Source organism: Diuraphis noxia, unplaced genomic scaffold (genome assembly GCF_037042655.1).
Source record: "Diuraphis noxia isolate RWA-SAM2 unplaced genomic scaffold, SU_Dnox_SAM2 contig0002, whole genome shotgun sequence".
NCBI classification, from domain to species: domain Eukaryota; kingdom Metazoa; phylum Arthropoda; class Insecta; order Hemiptera; family Aphididae; genus Diuraphis; species Diuraphis noxia.
Genome location: NW_028301712.1, coordinates 28307574 through 28329250, shown reverse-complemented (window position 1 = coordinate 28329250; position 21677 = coordinate 28307574). Strand labels below are relative to the sequence as shown.

The window sequence follows — 21677 nt, the reverse complement described above, 5'->3', positions numbered from 1 at the left end:
TAATAAAACCCACAATAATAGTACCTATGTCTATTATATAGTTTAAACTTTCGGTAATTTTACTAATTTTTTTGCAAATAATTTCTTTTATGTTAAAAGTAATTTTTCTTCCACCGTTTAACGAAAAGTATATACCTTTCCCCCTGTGGGTGGGGGTTAGAATACACCCATGGTAGTCCATGCCTGTCGTAAGAGGCGACCAAAATAGACATATGGAAGGCAACGGGAAACCTCAAACCACCATATTAATATCCCAAGTAACAGCAATCAACATGACAGCTTCTAGTATATTCAACAAATAATTAAGGACCAAGGATGCAACTCATACGTAGAAATGAAAAGGAAAGCGGATAATAGAGAAGAATGGAAGATGGCTGCAAACCAATCTGCGGATTGAAACTATAGAGAGAGAGATATACCTTTATATTCTAACATAATATTATGTTTGATAATAATAGTGAAACCTTTTTTTGTATTTGTGTTAGAGCTTTGTATTTTTGTAGATCAAGCTCAAGTATGGTGTTAAAATATTATTAAAGCCTTCTGTATTCTAGTATAATCATGCTTTTTATCAGACTTCTATAATAGGCTATTATAATATAGATATTACCTAGTACCAATATAATATAGGTTCCATATAATATAATATATATATATATTATGTGGATACTTACAATATTTTATAATAATATCATAGGAACTAGACATAAATAGGTACTTACAAAACTTGTACTACTAATTTTTATTGGTAGTTAGTACTATGATACTATAGAAATAATAATAATAGTAATAATAATAAATGCATACGATGTAGAATGTAGATCATTCTAATTAAAATAAGCCTAAATCAATTTTACATATTTTAGAATGAACACATATTTAGTAAGTAAGTACAAATATTTTGTACCCATTTAATTGATTTTTGATGACTATAGACATTATCTGCTTAGTCTAAATTAACAGGATTAGTAATTTTTAACGACCACCAAATATTATACGTTATCCAAATAGCATTTACGCACTTATTTTCGGTATGCGGCATGCTACTACTCCATAGATTAGAGCTAGTTCAGTTATCGCTTTACCATTATATTACTGTATATACTTTATTGTTGATTTTGGTAATGTCGGATGATATAAAAATAAGATAAGTAAGTGGTTTCTACCTGCTCGACAATCGTTTTTAATAGTATTTGACATTCTTAGTCGCAATACATCGTAATCTCGTGTACGCGTACGCCTATGGTTTCTAATTTTTAAGATGTCAGAACTTGTGAAATTGAACTCCACGAATTACGCCCTTATCATATCTATTGACGTAGAACGGTCTTTTAATCAATACAAGAGTATTATCCGGCCAAACGGTCGCAATTTTTTATTTGCAAACTCAAAAATATATGTAGTTTCTCATTGCTTTGTTCTGGTAGAAAATTGATAGTTGTATATATCTACATCATTTGTATTACTTTTATTTATAAAATATTTTCTTTTGTAATTTTTAATACTAATATATTTTTTCGATATTTATATATTTTTAATTTTTTTTTTTACATTTTTACATATTTTGAGTTTTTCTTACTATAATTAAGTTTGTTCCCTATTAATAACTTTATTATTATTATACCCATAACCCACGTCTCACTAATTACATAATATTTGTGGTTATATACTAACGACGGTATGTGAACTAATCATTTTTATTTTAAATTATGATTATTTGTCTTACAGAAAACCCAAAAAAAGAGTCTAGGCCAGGCTAGATGTAATTCCTTAAAAAAACTCAATCCATCAGTTGATTTATTATTTAAAGTCCGACCCGACCCAACCCAAAAATGTATACAAAATATGTATGTAAAAAGTTCGATCTAGCCCTTTTTATTTTTTTAAGACCCAGCCAAATTATAAAAACTCACTTCTGGGTGATAGTTAATGCACTTTCCTGTGCGTCTCCTGAACATGTTCTGATCTTGACAATTGTACACTGGTTGTCCTGATTCATCTGTGGCCATTCGAACCTCTTGTGGTTCGATGCTCAATTGCTTGCTACCGCAAGGGCACAAAGTATCCACCACTAATAGTATTAGGTTGCTGTGGGGAATTTTTTGCACGCTAAATGGCCTGTAAACACAAAAAGTAAATAATATGTATCAACTACTATAATAAGTCGTAAAATTTATGTGGGTTTTTCCTATCTATGCGAGATAAAGATACTTTGGATTTAATTGTGAAAAATCTAAGAGAAAAGTTTATGGATTGCTCGATATTCTTGATAAAATAGTTATTTTAATTCGTTATTTTAGATTACCTATACAATGTATAAATAATAAATATAAAAATAAGCGTTTTATTTAATTTTTCTGAACTTGATTCATGGTATAATAGGTAATGAGCAGTGCAGAGTAGAATACATATTTTATTTCTATATGTTATGCTTTTTAGAACTCGAATTGACTCTGATAGCATAAACAGAATTCAAGGGCCAAGAGTAAGTAATAATAAGTTAGGAACAAATTATTTTTCGAAGGAATATCATAGGCGTTGTAATTACACACAATATGTCAATATGTATATGGTAATGACCAGCAATGGTTTTGATTTGGTTAAGATTAGATAGGTAAAATATAGTTAATAATATGCTGATGTGAATAACAATGTTGGACATATCTGAGTAATGACATTATCATACCGTTCGCATCCAGTAGCGTGGCAATTGGTCAATTTTCCTTTAAGCGGGTTAAATGACCCACTCATGTTCAATCTGTTGGGTTGAAGGACGTACAAATCAACTGATTTGCGGCACGTCCTGGTTATACCCGGTTGGGTTCGGTTGTACACTGGACTGAAGTACTCGGCGTTTTTCATGCTGGGCACGTACAGCGGTGGATGTTGTGGTATGTCTTTGTAGTCGTTTCCAGAGCTCCCCCGGTCACTGCCATCACCGTCCGTTATTGGCTTGTCACTCTGGTCAGTGGTTTTCTCACCTTGATCAGGCACGAATTCGTCTGGCCCCAGGTCGTATTCTGAATATATTGGATCTGGTGGAAAAATGACGAGCTCAGGTGATATATGTATAGATACCAGAACAACAAATCTAGTAGGACTTGTCCGGTTTGTTGTTTAGGGGAGGGGATTTTTTCTTTTTAGTTTCAAATATTATATCTGTCATGTACAAGAAAGGTACATCTCAGTAGAAATGCATACTCGCATAAATTATATGACATAATAGTGTGAATATAATATTCTTCAAAAATACTAATATTACTGGGTATATATATACTATGTAATATACTAATATGAAGTATTTATAATCTAATATATACCTTCTTCTTGAGCTTGAATCCAACCCGGGAATAGAACGTGATAGATGTTAGTTTCGATTGCTAACCAAGTCAATCGACCAATTAACCACTTAACAAACCAGACGGCCGGCTGAAAAGGCTGCAAAAGAAATAAGATGTGTCGTAAACGGTCCTAGTAGAATTAGGTGTTTGTTGATAGCTATTATATATAGAGCTAATTGTTATTATTATTTTGATTGTATGATATTACTCGTAGTGAAGACGCTGAATCGGTTCCATGTTCGATACCGCTGTGACACGCGCCTTGGTTGTCAAGTATGGTGATTTTCTTGTAAATGCCGTCCTGAACCAACGAGTCCATAATTGTACCGTCTGTTTGTCCGAAAAACTGTCCGGTATGATGCGATTGTTCGGATATTATGATGAAACCGTTGTTATCCAACACATAGCAGTCGAGGTCGTCAGAAGCACACGTCTTCTTGCATCCAGTCATGCCGGTACACTTGACAAAGATTAATAGAAACAAATGATAGCATTTTGTAAATATTAAGTTGTTACTTTTATACGTACTGCTGAAGTGATGTTGATGAAGTGCGAAGCAATTGATGAATGTTGAAATTGTATGCCAACAACCGCGGCTGCTGCTCGATGACCTTTATTTTCAACGAACATTGCGTGAGTAGCTGTAATCAATGGTCGATCAAGTCCAGCGCCTGTAAAGAGTCAAACGACTTTGATTTATTTTTATCCTTTTACACTAACAACATATCCGATTGTAATTTTCCAAATGTAGCCGTTGTCTTATAAACAGACTACCTTAAACACAGGTACACCAATATACGATACAGGCGATGTGAAAAGTAATTGTATAACAATATCAATATTAACGTTTATATGAATTACTAAATTATTGTTTTTAACTGTTTATAATTTCATTGATAGAAAAATAAATTTAAAAATTACAACTGGAATTTTTAGCATGAAAAAAAATCAAATTAACCAGAATTGAATGGCACTGAGAACACAAAACTTTCAGGTTCAATGTTGTGTTGGTCAATCGCTCTTTTGTACCACACCTCGTCTATGGCTTTTTTGTTGGTTTCGCTAAAATGTCTAGAAAAATGTGTGAAAAAGAAATGGTTATACTTATATTAATGATACGACTTGGTAAATCATCAAACACTTACGGTTCAGGACCTCTGTTGTTGGCTGTTCCGTGATCTCGCCATCTCAATAATCCGCTCCTAGTCGCAATGAAAGTAAGCGTTACACCAAACATATGATGTCCTTGACTATGAACGCATGCAACATAGTATACAAAATTACAAATCAATACAGAACGAAATAGTGTTGTTTTATACATGTTTTATTTTATTTATAATATTATTAAAAACTCCTCTGAAGAAGCCACAGAAACGTAATTTTAGTATTTTAAAAAAGTAATTACATCTTTAACAACTTTGGATTTTAAATTGATTAAAAAAAATTAGTCTAGTTAATATTAAGAAAAATATTGATACAATAATTATATTGTCGTTACTTCTTCAGAAGCTTGTAACTTAAATGTTATGTGGAAGTGAGACGTCTTACCAAATCCGCTGCGATAATAATTTAAAACAATTTCTATGGCGGGGAAACACTTAATCATAAGTAAAAAAAATATGCAATTCAAAATCGATTGAAGTTCATATTTTCCGAACAACAATCTTAAATTACGTTAGGTACTTTGACACACTGAGCTAATAATAAATCAAATCTACAGTTCAGTGCAAATAGTTTGAATGTACCACGTGTATCATCTACTTTACCTGTGCAGAAGTGCCATTAGTGTGGCTATTGGGCTTTAAAATGTAGACAAGGTTAGTGCAATTTTTAAATTAGGTGCAAATATATAATAAATCATAATTCATATATAAAACGAAAGTAGGTAACTATAACTTACAGTAGTATTAATATATAATTTATCAACAAAATAAAATATCTGCTAAAAAACTGTGTAGGTGTTTGTCGTTTTTGACAGAGTAACATGAGTATTTAAAATATTTTTAATAATTCAAAGGTAATACAAAATAAAACCATTTTTTTCTTGAATACAATTTATGTTATTATTAAAGATCTAATAATATTCTGTTCAACTTAAAACGTTTATATTAGAGCTTTTTTGATTTATTATGATCTATCATGAGTTTTTTTTTAATACTATTATAAATATTTATTTTCGAATATTATCTAGGTATTGTATAATACCATATTGATTTATTTTTAATTTTTGTTACTTGTTTCGTATTTAAAAAAATGATATTTTTCTGAATATTTTTCTTTGAACGTTTTAGATATTATAGTAAAAATTAAAATGGACAGATAGAAAACAAATGTTAACATAGAAACATGAAAAAATATTTATTTGATATAATCTAAAAAATAAAGCATAAAAAATTAAATTTAGAAGTGCGAGTTCAAAAATAATTTCAGCACAAACAAATGAATCAGCGTATAACTGAAATCAACTAAACTATATTGATATATGTAAATACATCTTTTAGTATTGGTAAATACTTAAAATATTCAGATATTTTATTTTATGATATATTAATGTAATAAAATTAAAATAAGTAATCATGCTTATCAATTATTATTAATGTTGGTGCATAATGTATGTGTGTAATTAATGTGTTTACTTATCATAATACATATTGTAAGTACTTAATATAATCCGATATTAATCATGATTTGTGATTTCAGTGCGTTAAAATGCGTGTATAAAATAACAGCCAAATAGTTCCTTTTTATTTTTTTATTTTTTACCTATTTTTTAAATTTTGCATTTTGAGTAACGCGTTTGTGGATTTACTGAAAATAAAAGTTGTAAAATAGGTACTTTAAATATTTTTTTCTTTCTTTTTACTGTCTTATATTTCAGCGAATTATATAAAATGGTAAAAACACATAATACTCGAAATTCAGGAAAACTTGAATCCAAATAAAAACTATTTTTATAAACTTTTAGATTAAAAATATATGATAAAATAAATAAACAATGCGCTTACTGTTTATCAGCCTTAGCTATTTGACTTGTTAGTTTTTCAAGACTATCAGTGACTAATGCATCAAATACTAAGGATTGTAAAAGATTTTTATCGCCTGCAATTAAAAAAAATCTCATTAATAAATCTATAGAGTTAGGTACTTAAAATGATTACATGGGCATTAGTAACAAAACACTTACAGTAATGAGAGTCTTTCTCCTTTCTCCACGTGTTATAAACCTGACTTGTGCCTGAAAATACTCACAAGAATTAATATTTTGATGTTTATTAATTCATTGAATAATTACCAGGTTCTCTTTGTGGCATTCTAGACCTTAATGACATCCATTTCCAACCAGGACGTTTGGATCTGGACAAGAAATGTAACACTCTATCTTCGGGAGTTTTAAAGTTATGTTCATTTCCATAGTTATATTCACAGTAAACCCTATAAAATTAAATTTCAATTATGAAACATAGATAAAATATATACGTAAAACAGAATTTAATTTAGGTTTGTACTCACCACTCAGGATGGACTTTCCAATTTTTGCCTTTAAAATACTCTGTAACTGAAAAACGAACACAAATAAATTTAAAATATCTATGCAGTAAACATATTTTTTATAGTCACTAACTATTGAATTGAGTCAACTTAATTTCTTCTTCTCCGAGTAGTTCATACATTCCATAACTTTCTGGAAGAGCTATACCTAAACTATAAGGCGTATCTTCGATTGAATGATAAAAGTATTTATATTTTCTAGTAGATACTCGTCTCTGGAAATTAAAAAAAATTTCAAATTAAATTAAATTTTAAATATAATAGTTTAATAAAAATATTATTTTAAGTTCTTTTTTACAAAACAAACGTTTTTGTGAAAAATATTATCTACATTTTAGTTTACTTCTTTTTTAACGCAACGTCGTAATTTCAGTTATATAGAATTATTTTTCAAAATTCAAAAGTATTCGGGTTCAATTATATGTTTTAAATCTATTATACATAGCTAAAGTTATTTAGTTAAAATTATGTGTGTTGCAGGTTACCATATTATCCAAGTGATTTTTGACTTTTAGAGTAGTTTCGCCTTCCCGCTGCTCAATCATTTCTCTCCTCAACTAAGAATATTAATTATAAAACGTTTTTAACTGATAACAAATTATTTTATAAGAAAAACTATAATTACTCACTTCGAGCAATAGAGTGTTATTGTTAGTGTCCACGTCCGGTAACTCAATCTCACTCAGGTCGACCGTCTTATATTGAGGTCTGACCGAATCAGATTGCTGTAAAATATTGTTTATACACATGAAATTATTAAGTTATCGTTTTATCATTTTATCAGTGATAAAATTCTTTGAGTTATTACCGTTGGTCGGAAGTCAGGATGGTAAAGGACATGTCCATTATTGTCCAATATAAAGGAGTAACCATTGGCACCGAGCTAAAGAGATAAAACAAATTTTAAAAATCGAATATATCTTCAATCTTCGTATAAAAACTTCGTATTTACCTTATAGGCCGGAACAAGTTTCTTTAGGTCGTCAATATAGACGTCCATACCAACCACACCCAATAAATTGGCGGCTCGTTCCTGTCAAAATGAAGTTTAACAGTAATATATAAGATATCATACAAAAGTATTCAATATATTTACCGAATGGTTTCTCCTGTCAAAAACCGGTGCAGATACTGTCGTCATAAGTCTGCCATCTATAGTGTCGGTAGCTTTTAAATTGTCAACCTGAAATGATAAAAATTGAAAATCAACCACAAAATATACATTTTTTTGTGTTCGTTCCCAAAGATAAATACTTTGCTTGCAAGATAGACTGGTGACCAATATACCGGATGATCGGTTTGATACATAACTAATGGTCTAGCCATAACTAAAACATAGTTGAGTACTTTTTCTCGAAGATTTCTTTGGTCTTCGATATGTTCGAAATAACCTGAAATGTATTGATTACGTAAACTATAATGTAAAATATTGATAAATAAGAATTTAGTGATAATTATCTCGAAAAAAATATAATATTAAAATATTTTATGGAATTATAAATTTTTCTACTATTAAATTTAAACCAGATTGATGAAATAATTGGATTCACAATGATGTGTGTTTTATTTTTATAATTATTGAGTGATGTGTTCATTGAAGTTGGTTTCTGGTAGAAAATTGTATCTAGTTAATATACTTTTGGGGGTTAAAAGTAGAAAAATTCTTGAATAAATAAAAATATTTTCGTAAAAACTTGAATTATTCTACTATTGTTCTCTGTACACAATTAAATTAAAATATTTAAAAAAATATTTTAAGATATTAAATTTTTATTGGAGTTTGTAACCTTTTTCAATGTTTTTTGTAGATTTATTTTACAGTTGTAAATAAAATATAAAAAAAAAAGTATGTTTTTTATAAGCGTTAGACGTTCATATTTTGATTAAATAAATCGAATATTACTAGTAAAAAATATGTGAAATAGAAAATTTACCTTTATTATTGCAAGCAATCCAATTCATATCAGCAGCATTTGAGTCATCTTTGCCGATTAAATACGTAAAAACTCGGACCGGCATGTGTGGTTTGTTATGTTGCAGAATTTCTTTATATGGTCCAAATGGACCGTCAGTAATTATCAATATAGCTTGATTGCATTGACTTCCTTGACCGGTGCGGTTAAACTGTATTTCAACATCATAGACAATATTTAGATTATATTGGTAGCAAACACGAATAGAATTTCACCCATTATACTAATATCCACCCTATCTATCTTCGCCCAACAAATTAACTCCTCCCCGCACCAAACTATAAGTTTCTAAATTAATTAATTCAGTACTTTATGCAGTATGTCGAATGCACGGGCTAGAGCTCCAGTGAAGTTAGAACTGCCAACAAACTTTGATTGTGCCACGGCGGATCTTAAATCTCTTAAGTTCTTCTCGTTGGCCTAGAATTTAAAATAATGAGCCATTGTTTAAAATAGTAATGAGAAAGGTATATGTTTACCTGCACAATCATGTCTTTGAAACATGGAACTATTTCATAGTTTGATGACTCGAGCGATAGAACATTGACGAAATCGTTAGCACCCAGCGTATCAAGCGCCGCTAAAGTAGTAGCTCTTACAAGACTAAGTTTATAGTCAGATAATGCGATTGAAAAATCAGCTATTATAACAATATCTTTGGCACTGGTTGCAGCCTCTACAAACCACGGGTTAAGTCGGTAGTCGAATAACGCAGATGGTGATAATCCTGAATATGAAGGCCACCTCAGTGCTATAATAAAAATATATAATTCGCCTAGTCAATAAACATATCCTTTCGCTCTAACCGTAATTTCATATTTTTGTTAATTAGTTGTTAATTTTAACCGTAATTAGTAACGAGTAGCTGGGTTGGACGAAGAGAAACTTAAATAACGACTTCAAATAAAGGAAGACCTTATTATTAGAAGCCAGTTCGACCACTCGTCAATAGTCTTATAAAATGTAAATAAACTTAAGATGCTTGATCAAGATTCAACTCAGACTCAGATGCTCTTAAATATGCAGTATATAATGCGGTTTATATTTCTTCAATTAAAATTTTTTAAATCTTGAGTAATTCGATTTAATATCAACAAACACTAGTTTAATTTTTTTTAAATCATATTTAATTAGGTTTTATTGAATTTACTCTTCAAGCTGGGTATTTTTTTCTGGTTATAAATTTATCACAAAAATGAAAGATCGTAATTGAATCATAGTTCGTAATATCTATAAAATATTTATGTCATGTTTATTAGATAAAAAAATATTATTTGTATATAATAGTGTATTAGATTTAATACTAGTAACACATTATTGGTTTTATTTTGAGTAACTTGAATACAATTCGTGCATGAAATTCACGCAATACAATTTCGATATAATATATTGACGACTGTTGAACAATATATGGTTAAGGAAATAACCATAATATTCGATGTTCATGTTCAAATGTATTATTTATTTATTCGTAAATTGTATAGTATTTTATTTTGTGTTCGTGAGTCGTGACACTTATACACTATGACAGTAACTTAGTGAAATTTCCAACATAGAATGCCAGTATAGGTAGGTTACACTTACTTGGAAATCTTCTGAGTGTCCCTTTTGTGCTACCAAAATATTGCCACGATAATACAGGATCCATTTCATAATTGCTTACAAATATTGGATCCAAATGGTCAGTCCACTGCATATCTCGTACTATGGTTTCATCGACTGAATCTTTAAATGTAATAATACAATTGAAAACATTAAAAAAATATATACATATATTTTAAACTATTATTTAAAATTAACAATATTTAATCGCACTTTAAAATTAAAAAAAAATATATATCAGGTAAGTAGGTACTTTTTACAATTTACGTAATATGTAGTTTTATTTTTAATTGGATAATAATATTATACCCTTTAATATTTCTATCATCATTCATCAGTAATCTTTAAAAGTATCGTGAATGTTATTTTAGTAAAACATTACCTGGATCTACATATGAACTTTGTAATAGCACACAATTTACGGTGGTATTAAATGCACATTGATCGTATCGATCTATTGATTCAAGACTCTTGTAATCCCCAAATTCATCGTTTGTGTAGCGCTCAGTCTTTACAGAAGCCTCTTGATTAGCTAAAGCAGATTGTTCACCAGCTTCCATTAGCCTCTGGAAATTTTTTAAATAAGATCATAAAATAATATTTGAGTTAGGAAAAAATATATTTACATATTATTATAAAGTTAATTTAATAACAAACCAATTATAAAATTTAGTTTTAAATATAACATTGTAAGCTAAACTTTTTCAGTAAAATGCTTGAACCATAAACTATTATTCCTGAGTTAAAATATTGCAGATTTGGGTCTTGGACGGGCTCAAGGAATTATATTTTTGTGGCGTGTGAAAATATTCTAAAAGGAAGGAGAATGAAAAAAGTTGCTAAACGGGTACAAACTTTCGAGACAGAAATAAATCGAAAAAACCTGTAAAACAATAGTCAAAATTGATGGTGGGTAATTTTTAAAACTTTATTCGGCAACAACGGTTTATTAGATTTGTAAAAAGTACATTGAACTTTCATTGTGACCTGTATAAATATTGGAAAAAATATAAACATACATTTTACATTTTTACCAATACGTGAATATTGTTCACATAGCATATTGTACATGTTATTATGTTTACATAATAGCTAATGTTTCTGTAAATTATATTTTTCATAAATATGTGCATTATATTTTATAATCTTACTATCAAGCGATTACTATCCTACTATATTATAGCGATTATATTTGTATCGCTAAAAATTTAGTTGTAAAATTATTATTTCATAATAAATAGAGCTCGGACATTTATGACTTAGCATATTTTTTTGTACAATCAAAATTACACTTAAACCTAAGTATGATAAAAATGAGATTAATGATAATTAATATCAAATTATTACTAATAGATTACAAATATACAAACTTATCATGTTTTTGAGCATATTAATGCATAATATTTTGATTGTTTCTGTATATTTTATGAATTAAAAGTGTAATATTAAAAGTTATTCCTGATATTATCAATTTGTATGTTTTATTATGCTTATGAGTAAGATCCGTCAAAAATTAAGAGATTAGATATTTATAAAAATATATGATGTCGGATCGTCGAATATCTTTCAAAATTGAAAATATCAGCAAAATAATTGTTATACTTAAGTACAACTCATCTTTAATAGATCAGCTACCTACTAATTAAATTGTTGTTTCATATTTAATATATAAACTTAGTAATAAAGTAGTTTTAAATTAACATTCAAAAAGTATATTTTTTTTAAAATTAATATTAACATTTTTTGTATTTAATCGTTGAAAAAATAGGTACATTTAATATTATATTTTAAGGCATACAACTTCATTGTTTCACATTTTAATGAATATTTAAATTAAATTTAATTGTTAAAATCTTAAATTTAGCAATTAAAAATTGAAAATTCTAAAACAAATTTATTTTACAAGTATATTAATCCAGACTATTTATTCTAGGTAGTGTTTTAAAAAAAATATTTATTACTTTTTTTTAATTTCTGAAAATTAACAATCTGTATTTCATAACATAATAAGTAAAAAAAATGACTGACATAACACTACATGTCTATATACATAATAAAAATAACACATGGAGCATTAAATGTTTATAAAATAAACCTCTGTCTAAGATTTTTAGTAGTAAGTTAAGTACCAGTTTAATAATTCCATATTAAACCACTATAATAATATTTATTTTGAGATCTGAATTATTTTTAGTTATTTGTAATTATTATTAAAATATAAATCGTGAATAAATAATAATCTATGTCATTAATTTAATAAATACATTAATCACAACAAATATTTTTTTTAATAATTTATGTTTTCATTTTAAATTATAATTTAAGATAATAATGTATGATATATATATATTATATATATATATCATTTAAATTAAATTCAAGTACTAAAAAATAAAAATATTTTTAATAAAAAAAAATTAATAATAATCTGTACATTCAAAACTACCACAACTGACTGATGCATTTTTGAGATGATTTAAATTAAATGAAAATATTTACATTAACCGTCATCGTTTCTGGATAATACTGACAGGCTTCGTCCAGTAAAGTTTTTATGAAGGTTTTGATGGGCCAAATCACGTTTACGTTTACGACAGTTAGTGTGATTTTTCTAAATTTATAATACCACAAATGTTGACAGTTATTTACTAAGTTTTAATTTAATTTTTAAAAGATTGCATTTTAACATGGATTAAAAATACTAAATCATGTCAGTTGTGACCTAAAAAATAATGAAAATAAAAATAAGATAAGATTTGATTATTACAATTTATAAATTAAAATACATTTTTATTCACGAAACGTTAGAATAATTTCTATATTAATATCTAAATAACTAACTAAACATAGAATGATATTTTGATAACAATTAGTAATCACATTTAGTACTACATAAATATTATAAAATATAATTTATTATTTTGATAATTAGGTATTAGAATAAAATAAAATAAATAAGATAAAAAGAATTATATCAATGCTATTAACTAGAATTGAACAGTTAAAAAAATGTAGATGATAATCATTTTTGTATCGGATGTTAATATAAACTGAAAGCATAAAAGTTTTTTTTTATAAAAGAGGTATTTTTTATTTTTGTCTAATTATGTTAAAATTTGCAATTTTTTGTTACGGTCTTCAGTTTAAATAAAGTTTAACTTTTTAAATTTAATAACGATGTTTTGCTTGACATTTTTTAATTGAATTTGTAGCTTTAGGGTTTGACATTTTAATGCAAGATAACTCATATATTAATTACTATGTTCAGTAAATATTTAAGATCTTAAATCATTAATTATTTTTATGAATAACTTAAAATTATTACATAGTCTTCAAAGCACTTTGATAAACTAAATTCCTGTTTGAAAACTGCGAGACCTAAACTCACAATAGTTTATATTTGCAGAGATAAATTACATTTTAACATTAAATATTGGCCACTTAATAAATTATATAATTATATAAACAATAGTTTTTCTCAATAGATGAATTATAGTATTAATAATTGACCCACTTTAATAACAAACCATTCTGAAAATAACAAATATTTTTTTTAAATATATTAGATTACATATTACGAATACAAAAGTTTTCTTTATAAGACAGGTCAAGCATATCTCTTTATTGAGTAAGTAACTGTAATAATTGTGTTATATTTGAATTCATAATTGAAAACAAAGTATGATTCTGAGGTATGACTATAAGATAAGACACTAAGTTTAATTTATAATATTACAATAATTACATAAATTTAAGTAATTTATTTTTGTACCAGTAATTAAGTAGGTTGGACCAAACTCATATTTTATCAAACAATAATGAGAATATAATTTCATACATTATATCTATCTGTTGGTAACTGTTTTTATTATAATATAGCTATATCGGCGTATAATAAAACGGTGTGAATAGGTTTGTCGAGTGACGTATTATAATAATTTCAAGTATTTTGAACATTTTATAGCATATAGTTATTAACAATAATATATTATGTAGTGGTGAAAAGTTTTATCTCCTACACAAAATATTTTTTAATCACAACAAAATAACTAAAATCTTAATTTTGCTTTCAAATTTAAAACAATTTCATCGAAATTTAAACTTGAAATGACTATAAACATAAATGTTTTCCACGTATTTTCTATACTAAAAATGTGTATGAGAAAATATTATGTAAGATCGTGTAATACATTTTCTCAAGCACCCTTACACATCTTTAGCAACGCCTTAAAAAATTTAAAATGCCCGTAAATGACTAAAAATTAGGATAAATATATTTTAAAATTTTATTTTGTATGAAAAATTATAACGTTTAAGTAATAATAGAATGCTTCTAGTTTCCAAAATTAATAATGTCTTAATATGACTAAATATCAAATATTATCGTCGCTTTGAAGATAATATATTTTTTATGTGTATAATACCAATACAATGTTACAAATACATATTAAATGTCATCAAAAATTGACACCCATATTAATAAAATATCATTCATAAAAAGCATGAGACTTTATCCTTAACTAAATTTTAATTTACAGTAATAAAAAGTATGAAATACTTTGCATCGTATTTTCTAACCTACAAAGGTAAGAATATTAAACATTTTATAAAGTTATAGCCATAAAACAATTAGCACATTTTCGAATTTTTGACGACTTTCAACAAAACTCTAACATTAAACTTCATTAAAAATGACTGTAGATTTACGCTAACATTGTTTCAAATTTCTAGTAATATCATATTAAACAGAAAATGGTAATATAAATACATTTCAGAAAAAATTTAAACTACCTATTTACGTGGTTAATCGGTTCTAAATTACGACAAAATAATAAAACTCCAGTTTTTTCCCTAATTAGTTTTTGATTTTTATTTATTAATAAAACATTTTATCCCTATACCACCCAAAAATAAAAAAAAGCGGGTAAGTCGTGGATGTCGCTCTGCTGTACAGTAGGTTACTGTAATGGATGGGATTAAATTTGAATGCAATGATAGGTATCATATTGTATACGAAAAACGATTCTGAACGGAGATGATTTGTCAGTCTAGGATGTATTATATTTAAATATTGTCATATATTCTATTATGAAACAAATATTTTATTTTTCAATTAAGACGCATTTTGCATAAGGCACGCTTAATCAATTAGTGTAGTTATCATAATTCATAATACCTTATATTATCATAGATATACGAATACCTGGTTTGAGGATAAATCGTTATCATTACGCGATTTCATAAAAATTTAATACTCAAACGCTCAAAACATTTTTCCTATAATGACACTTCAAATTTTCTCTATAGCTATTTGAAGCAAAACTTATGGAAAACTTGGTGTTAAATTGTATAACCTTAGATATAAATACAAACAATATTATGAATTTTGAACTACAAAATAATTTGCAAATATTCAAGGTTTTGACGAATTTTTGTCAATACAGTGAAACCTCTAAATACCGGACACTCTCGGTCGCTTAAATGTCGTCCGCTATTTGGAGGTGTCTGCTATTAAGAGGGGAAATACAGTAAGCATTTCACCGTTCCCAAAATTCCGTCCGTTATTTGGAGGTGTCCGATATTGAGAGGTGTCCGTTAAAGGAGGTTTCACTGTATTTGAAATTCAAATGCTAATAAAAATTTAATTTGAATTTCCGGTGGACATTTTTTTTGTGATAAAGATTGAAAAACTTGTAAGGAGCCTTGTATTAAATTTTCAAATCTTAGGTATAAAAGGAAAATTTTTTATGAATTTCTAGAATAAAATAATTTACGAATTTTCGTGATTTTTACGTATGTTGTCAAAATTAAAATTTGAATGCATGTAAAAAAAAAAATGTAGCTATATATTTCTTTTATTTTTCAACTGCTATTGCAAAACTATATTATGAGCCTTGTATTAAATTCTCAAATCTTAGAATTAAAAGGAAAAACTTTTATGAATTTCGATCTAAGATGATTTGAACATTGCCGTAATTTTTATGTATTTAGTCAATAGGATAAATCGTTATCGGTACGCTATTTCGTAAAAATTTAAAATTCAAACGCACTTAAAATTTTTCCTATAATGATGCTTCGAGTTTTCTCTGTAGCTACTTGAAGGAAAACTTATGGAAAACTTAGTGTTGTATTTTTAATTCTTAGTTATAAACGCAAAAATTTTTATGATTTTTCAACTTTAAAATTACTTGCAAATTTTCAAGTTTTCGACAGATTTCGTAAAATTTTGAACTATAAACGCTTATTAAAAAAAATCGTGACTTACGATTTTTAATTTTTTTTAGCTACAATAAGAAAAACTCATAAGGAACCTTGTATTAAATTTTCAAGTTTTTTTGGTCGTCCGACATTTTTTTACCGACACTTCAAAAAAAAATTCTCAAAAAAGTCGAAAATTTCAGTGGTCTATAAATAACTCAAAAAAAGTCAAAAATTTTTGAAATTTAAACTGTATGTAGATATCACTAACATAAATATTTGGTGAAAATTTCAAGTATTTACAGTGATTAGTTTTTGAATTACAACCATATAAAAAAATCGATTTGGTCGAAAACTGATTTTGCGTAAAAATTCCCGTTTTTCTGTTATTTTTTTTTGTTTTTCTCGATTTTTTTGAAAATTGTTGGAAAATGTTTACTTTTGACCTCTATAATGCACCAAGGATATTCTCTTTTACATCGGAAACCACCCCTAATGTTTGAAATCGAAGCATGATTTCGACTAGTTATGCTGTTCACAGACAAAAAAAAAAAAAACAAAAAAAAAAAAAAAAACACACACATCATTGTAAAATCAATACATTCATCACTTCGTTCAGAATCTAAAATGAATATTAATTATATCCGATTTTATACCAGAAATATATTGAAGTTAAAGATTGAAATACTAATTTTATACTGTTCCAAAATGTGGAGACAAACACAAAAAACACATATCATTATAAAATCAATACATGATATTTTAGAATATAATATTTTTTCACAGACCATAATTCTTAAGAGCAATATAACACGTAAGAGTTAAAAATTGTTTTGTAAAATTAAGACCTTAGAAGAAAGAAAAATAGAATATATTAGCTGGCTATATTTGTACCTATTTATATAAATTTAATATGTTATAGCCACTATAAATTTATAGAATATGGATATTTTTACAATTTATTAACATAAGCAATTAATATTTTGAAAAAAAATATTTTGATTCAACAATTTAATACACAGTTTTACAGAAAAACATTCGCTTAAAATAAAATATTAATTTACACTTAACAACTTCTTGATGTTAAAAATGTTTATTATATCAAAAAGTTCGATGACCTTGTATGTCAGAAACACTTTAAAATAAAAAAATAAAAATAAAATATGAATCGCGATATCCATTGCAATTTTGTGCTTCACCCCTAATAAGCATACATAAATTGCTTAAACAATGTTTTGATTTCACTCGCTAGGATACTTTTTAAATAATATTTCACAACGACACGATTGCTTCGATGACGACACCATTTTAATTGCAATTCTTCTTCTCCTCCATATTATTATTACTATTATCATTATTATTAGGAGACTGTTTTGACAGGATATTAAGTTAATAAAACGAGCATAGCGTACAAATCATAATGGTTAGGCACTGGTAACGACTTATGCAAATTAAATGGCAAAGAAACGAGAGATTTCAGGTCTGTGCAAAGTGCTTTATAATATCATTCGTCAGATGGCATGGGAAGTGTGGAGTCATTAAGGGTGTTAAAATGGTGTGGTTCTCCTTTTCAACCTCGAATCCTGTTAATTAAATTCCTCGACGAGTTGTGCACTGTGTCTGTGTTGGTATGCGCGTGTGTGCGAGTGTCTCTTCCACGTCTATTTCTCTCACTCACTCTCTCTCTCTCTCTCTCTCTCTCTCTTTGCCTCAGTGTTCCTGACTATCTCTTGGTGCCAAAACCATTCGACAAAGCAATCGGTTCCAAAAATCTACACACAAGCGGGAGTGGAACATACAGTTAATGAGACAAAGAGTGAGACAGAAACGGAAAGCTTATTGTTACGACCCTCTGCCAACGCACCCATTGAAGCTCCCTCTAATTACACCCCACCTTATACCCAGCCAACGCTAAGTTAATTAACGTTTATTGATGTAATATAGACGCCATATTGAGATGTGCAATAATGTTTTAAACCGTTTGGAAACTCGTCGTATTATATGCCACGTTCATATAACGTTAACGCAGTCGATAAACAGATGCCTACAATTGTGTGAGTATACTGCACAACGGTGACAAACTACCAAAAGGAAGGTAGCTGATTTCAATCATGGTGGTGGTGGTTGATTGTGTACGAATTATAGAAATTTAATAGGTATTATGTACTTAACATATTATTGTTATCAAAATAATATATGCATTTATAGGTGTGTGCACTCTAGTGTCTGTATAATTGTGTTTGTGTACAATAATACACTCGTAAGTTATACTTATAATACAAAAATTAATTAAACTAAATATATTTTTAGCTGAGCAGAAAAAAGGTGTGTTTTTAGTTGTATGTAAATTATGTAATTTTAATTAATTAATTAATTAATTCACTTATATAGACATAAATAAATAACTAAAAAAAAACAGTAAAATCCAATTTTACTCACCAGAACAGAATTCATTTTGATATCCATCATATTTTTTACTTCTGCTGCCAAATCGCGAATAAGTAAAAGTCCATCTTTTCTCCGTACTTTAGATTCTCGTTCTTTATATTTCTATTATAAAATAAAAAGTAGAAGTTTAGTTCAAATTTTTTTTTTTTTTTGATTAAGGTAGACAAACTTATAAGGATTCTTGAATTAAATTTTCATTTCTTAGATTTAAAAATAATTTTTATGAATTTCTATCTAAGATAATTTGAACATTGCCGTAATTATCACGTATTTAGTAAAAATTTAAACTTTATAAATGATTACAAAAAAAAAATCGTACCTGTGTATTTTTAATATTTTTCAACTGCTATTGTAACAATATATTGAAAGACTTGTATTAAATTTTCAAAACTTAGATTTAAAAAGAAAATTTTTAAGAACTTCTATCTAAGATAATTTGAACATTACCGTAATTTTTACGTATGTTGTCAAAATTCAAACTTCGAATGCTTACAAAAAAAAAAATCGTACCTATGTAGTTCTTTTATTTTTCAACTGCTATTGTAACAATATGTTAGGAGCCTCTTATTAAATCTTCAACCTTTCCTACCCAACAAATACATTTTTATCGATATTAATTTAAAAAAAACTAATAATGATCGAAAATTGCATACCTATGCCTATAAATAGTTCAACTTAAGTCGAAATTTTTAGAAGATAGAATATACTTATATAAAAATTCGGTGAACATTTCATGTCTAAAAATGAATTAATTTATATCAACGAAATATGTATGGGTATTTACAAAAAGAGTTAAGTTTTAATTCTGTATAATTAATTTTACTAGAATACCCATACTTGTTTTAAAATTCATATTTTTTTTTTCATTAATCTTTTTATAATTTTGGCTTCAGTGGCCACTGTAGTTAAATTTACCCGACAAGTGTATTGCATTAATGTATTAACGCCTACATTTATAAAATATTTTGTTCAAAACATCTAGATTTTAATTTTTAAAAATTGCATTTCAATCAAAAAAGTTTAATATCGGTTAAGTTGGAACTTACTCTCTGGATTTCATTCATGTTGGTGATTTGTCTGCCAAACTCCCATAGGTCCACGCCAAATTTCAGCGCCCAATTTTTCACTCTGAAACAGAACAGTCACGTCATGTACATCAAAATGATACAAATAAGCGTAAGACCGCCGTATTTAAACTGGGGCACTTATAATAGAGGGTAGAATAGGGCATAACGGGTATGTCTGGCGGGCCGCCAGACTGTGTATTATCATTTGTCGGTGGCGGCGGGCGTGTATTTGTGGGTCACACGTAATTCGTACGTGACGCCTGTTAATGGGATCTGTAGGCCACAATGAACGCGTGTTGTATCACAACATACTTGTAAAAAGGAAGCACCGATGTGATGTCCCGCGTGTCGCTGAACTGTGACGTATAAACAATACCTATTTCGGTACGATGGATGAAATTATTCGATATTCTTACATGTCCAAGAGTTGTATGACGTGTTTCAAAATTCAATATATTTGTGTAATATGATAAATATACATTATATTGACAAAAGTAGCTAACAACTAAAAAATCCGATGAATTAATATTAAAACGAACAGTTTAAGAAATATATAGTACCACCTAGTAATACCTACTCGCGAATACACATTTATAAGCTCCGTTTGTGTAGTTTCCAATGGTACATTTAACATTACTACGTGTGCTGTCGTAGAAAATTCTTAATAATTGTCAGTATAACAATCAATGTTTATATTATTAAAACTAACATAACTAAAATGCAAAACACGTTTAAGGCAACAGTTACAAAGCCAAAATAAATGTATTTAAAACTACGAGTGAAACTGTATTTAGCATTTTCATGTAATCTATTAATTTTCAGTACATCTATTAATAAATGTCATAAGCTTTTAGTTTAAAGTAGAAATTATCAAATGTGATGTTAGGCGTAAAAAAGTAAAAACTATAATAGGTAACCAATTGCCAATTGGTCATTTAGACATACGCATCGTGATCACGCATTTATTTCCATTCAACGGTTAATTTATTATGTGTGTTAAAGTTTGGTATTTGATTTTTGTATTTTTGTTCGTTTAGTTATAAGATAAAGAAATATTAAAAATGCCAAAATGAACACCATCGTTTTCGGTTGCGTACTTGCGTGCCTATTTAAAAAAAGTGGGTTACTGTAATGGATGGAATTAAATTTGAATCCAATGATATTGTTATATCATTGTATACGAAAAACGATTCTGAACGAAGACAGTTTATCTGTCTAGGATATATTATAGATTATATTAAATTTTCAAATCTTAGATATAAAAGGAAATTTTTTTATGAATTTCTAGCATAAAATAATTTACGAATTTTCATGATTTTTACGTATGTTGTCAAAATTCAAAATTTGAAAGCTCGTAAATAAAAATTGTGACTATATTTTTATTTTATTTTTCACCTGCTATTGTAAAAATGTGTTAGAAGCCTTAAAATGAGTTTTATATAAAAAAAATTGTTTGTGAATACATATTATTATTTTGATACGTACTATGTATAATTTAG

General features: G+C 27.6%; 1 protein-coding gene across 3 annotated transcripts in view; it reads right to left on the bottom strand.

Moving 5' to 3' along the window:
• Positions 1 to 21677, bottom strand: part of stol (voltage-dependent calcium channel subunit stolid) — a 48047-nt gene that overhangs the window by 4204 nt on the left and 22166 nt on the right. The window contains exons 2-27 of one of the 3 annotated variants that reach the window (XM_089221104.1): positions 20158 to 20239; positions 19103 to 19213; positions 10848 to 11031; positions 10448 to 10588; positions 9343 to 9614; positions 9173 to 9283; positions 8825 to 9014; positions 8145 to 8281; positions 7987 to 8073; positions 7843 to 7923; positions 7699 to 7773; positions 7520 to 7615; positions 7376 to 7447; positions 6964 to 7105; positions 6852 to 6897; positions 6634 to 6773; positions 6526 to 6576; positions 6347 to 6440; positions 6105 to 6149; positions 4487 to 4591; positions 4300 to 4412; positions 3870 to 4012; positions 3550 to 3801; positions 3321 to 3438; positions 2687 to 3035; positions 1914 to 2118 (exon numbers count right to left, since the gene is read on the bottom strand). In XM_089221104.1, the coding sequence (XP_089077230.1) occupies positions 1914 to 2118; positions 2687 to 3035; positions 3321 to 3438; positions 3550 to 3801; positions 3870 to 4012; positions 4300 to 4412; positions 4487 to 4591; positions 6105 to 6149; positions 6347 to 6440; positions 6526 to 6576; positions 6634 to 6773; positions 6852 to 6897; positions 6964 to 7105; positions 7376 to 7447; positions 7520 to 7615; positions 7699 to 7773; positions 7843 to 7923; positions 7987 to 8073; positions 8145 to 8281; positions 8825 to 9014; positions 9173 to 9283; positions 9343 to 9614; positions 10448 to 10588; positions 10848 to 11031; positions 19103 to 19213; positions 20158 to 20239 (3442 nt within the window). Of the gene's footprint in view, positions 1 to 1913; positions 2119 to 2686; positions 3036 to 3320; positions 3439 to 3549; positions 3802 to 3869; positions 4013 to 4299; positions 4413 to 4486; positions 4592 to 5107; positions 5141 to 6104; positions 6150 to 6346; positions 6441 to 6525; positions 6577 to 6633; positions 6774 to 6851; positions 6898 to 6963; positions 7106 to 7375; positions 7448 to 7519; positions 7616 to 7698; positions 7774 to 7842; positions 7924 to 7986; positions 8074 to 8144; positions 8282 to 8824; positions 9015 to 9172; positions 9284 to 9342; positions 9615 to 10447; positions 10589 to 10847; positions 11032 to 19102; positions 19214 to 20157; positions 20240 to 21677 lie in introns of all 3 variants that reach the window. The other 2 variants (XM_089221105.1, XM_089221106.1) reach the window with 2 other exon arrangements.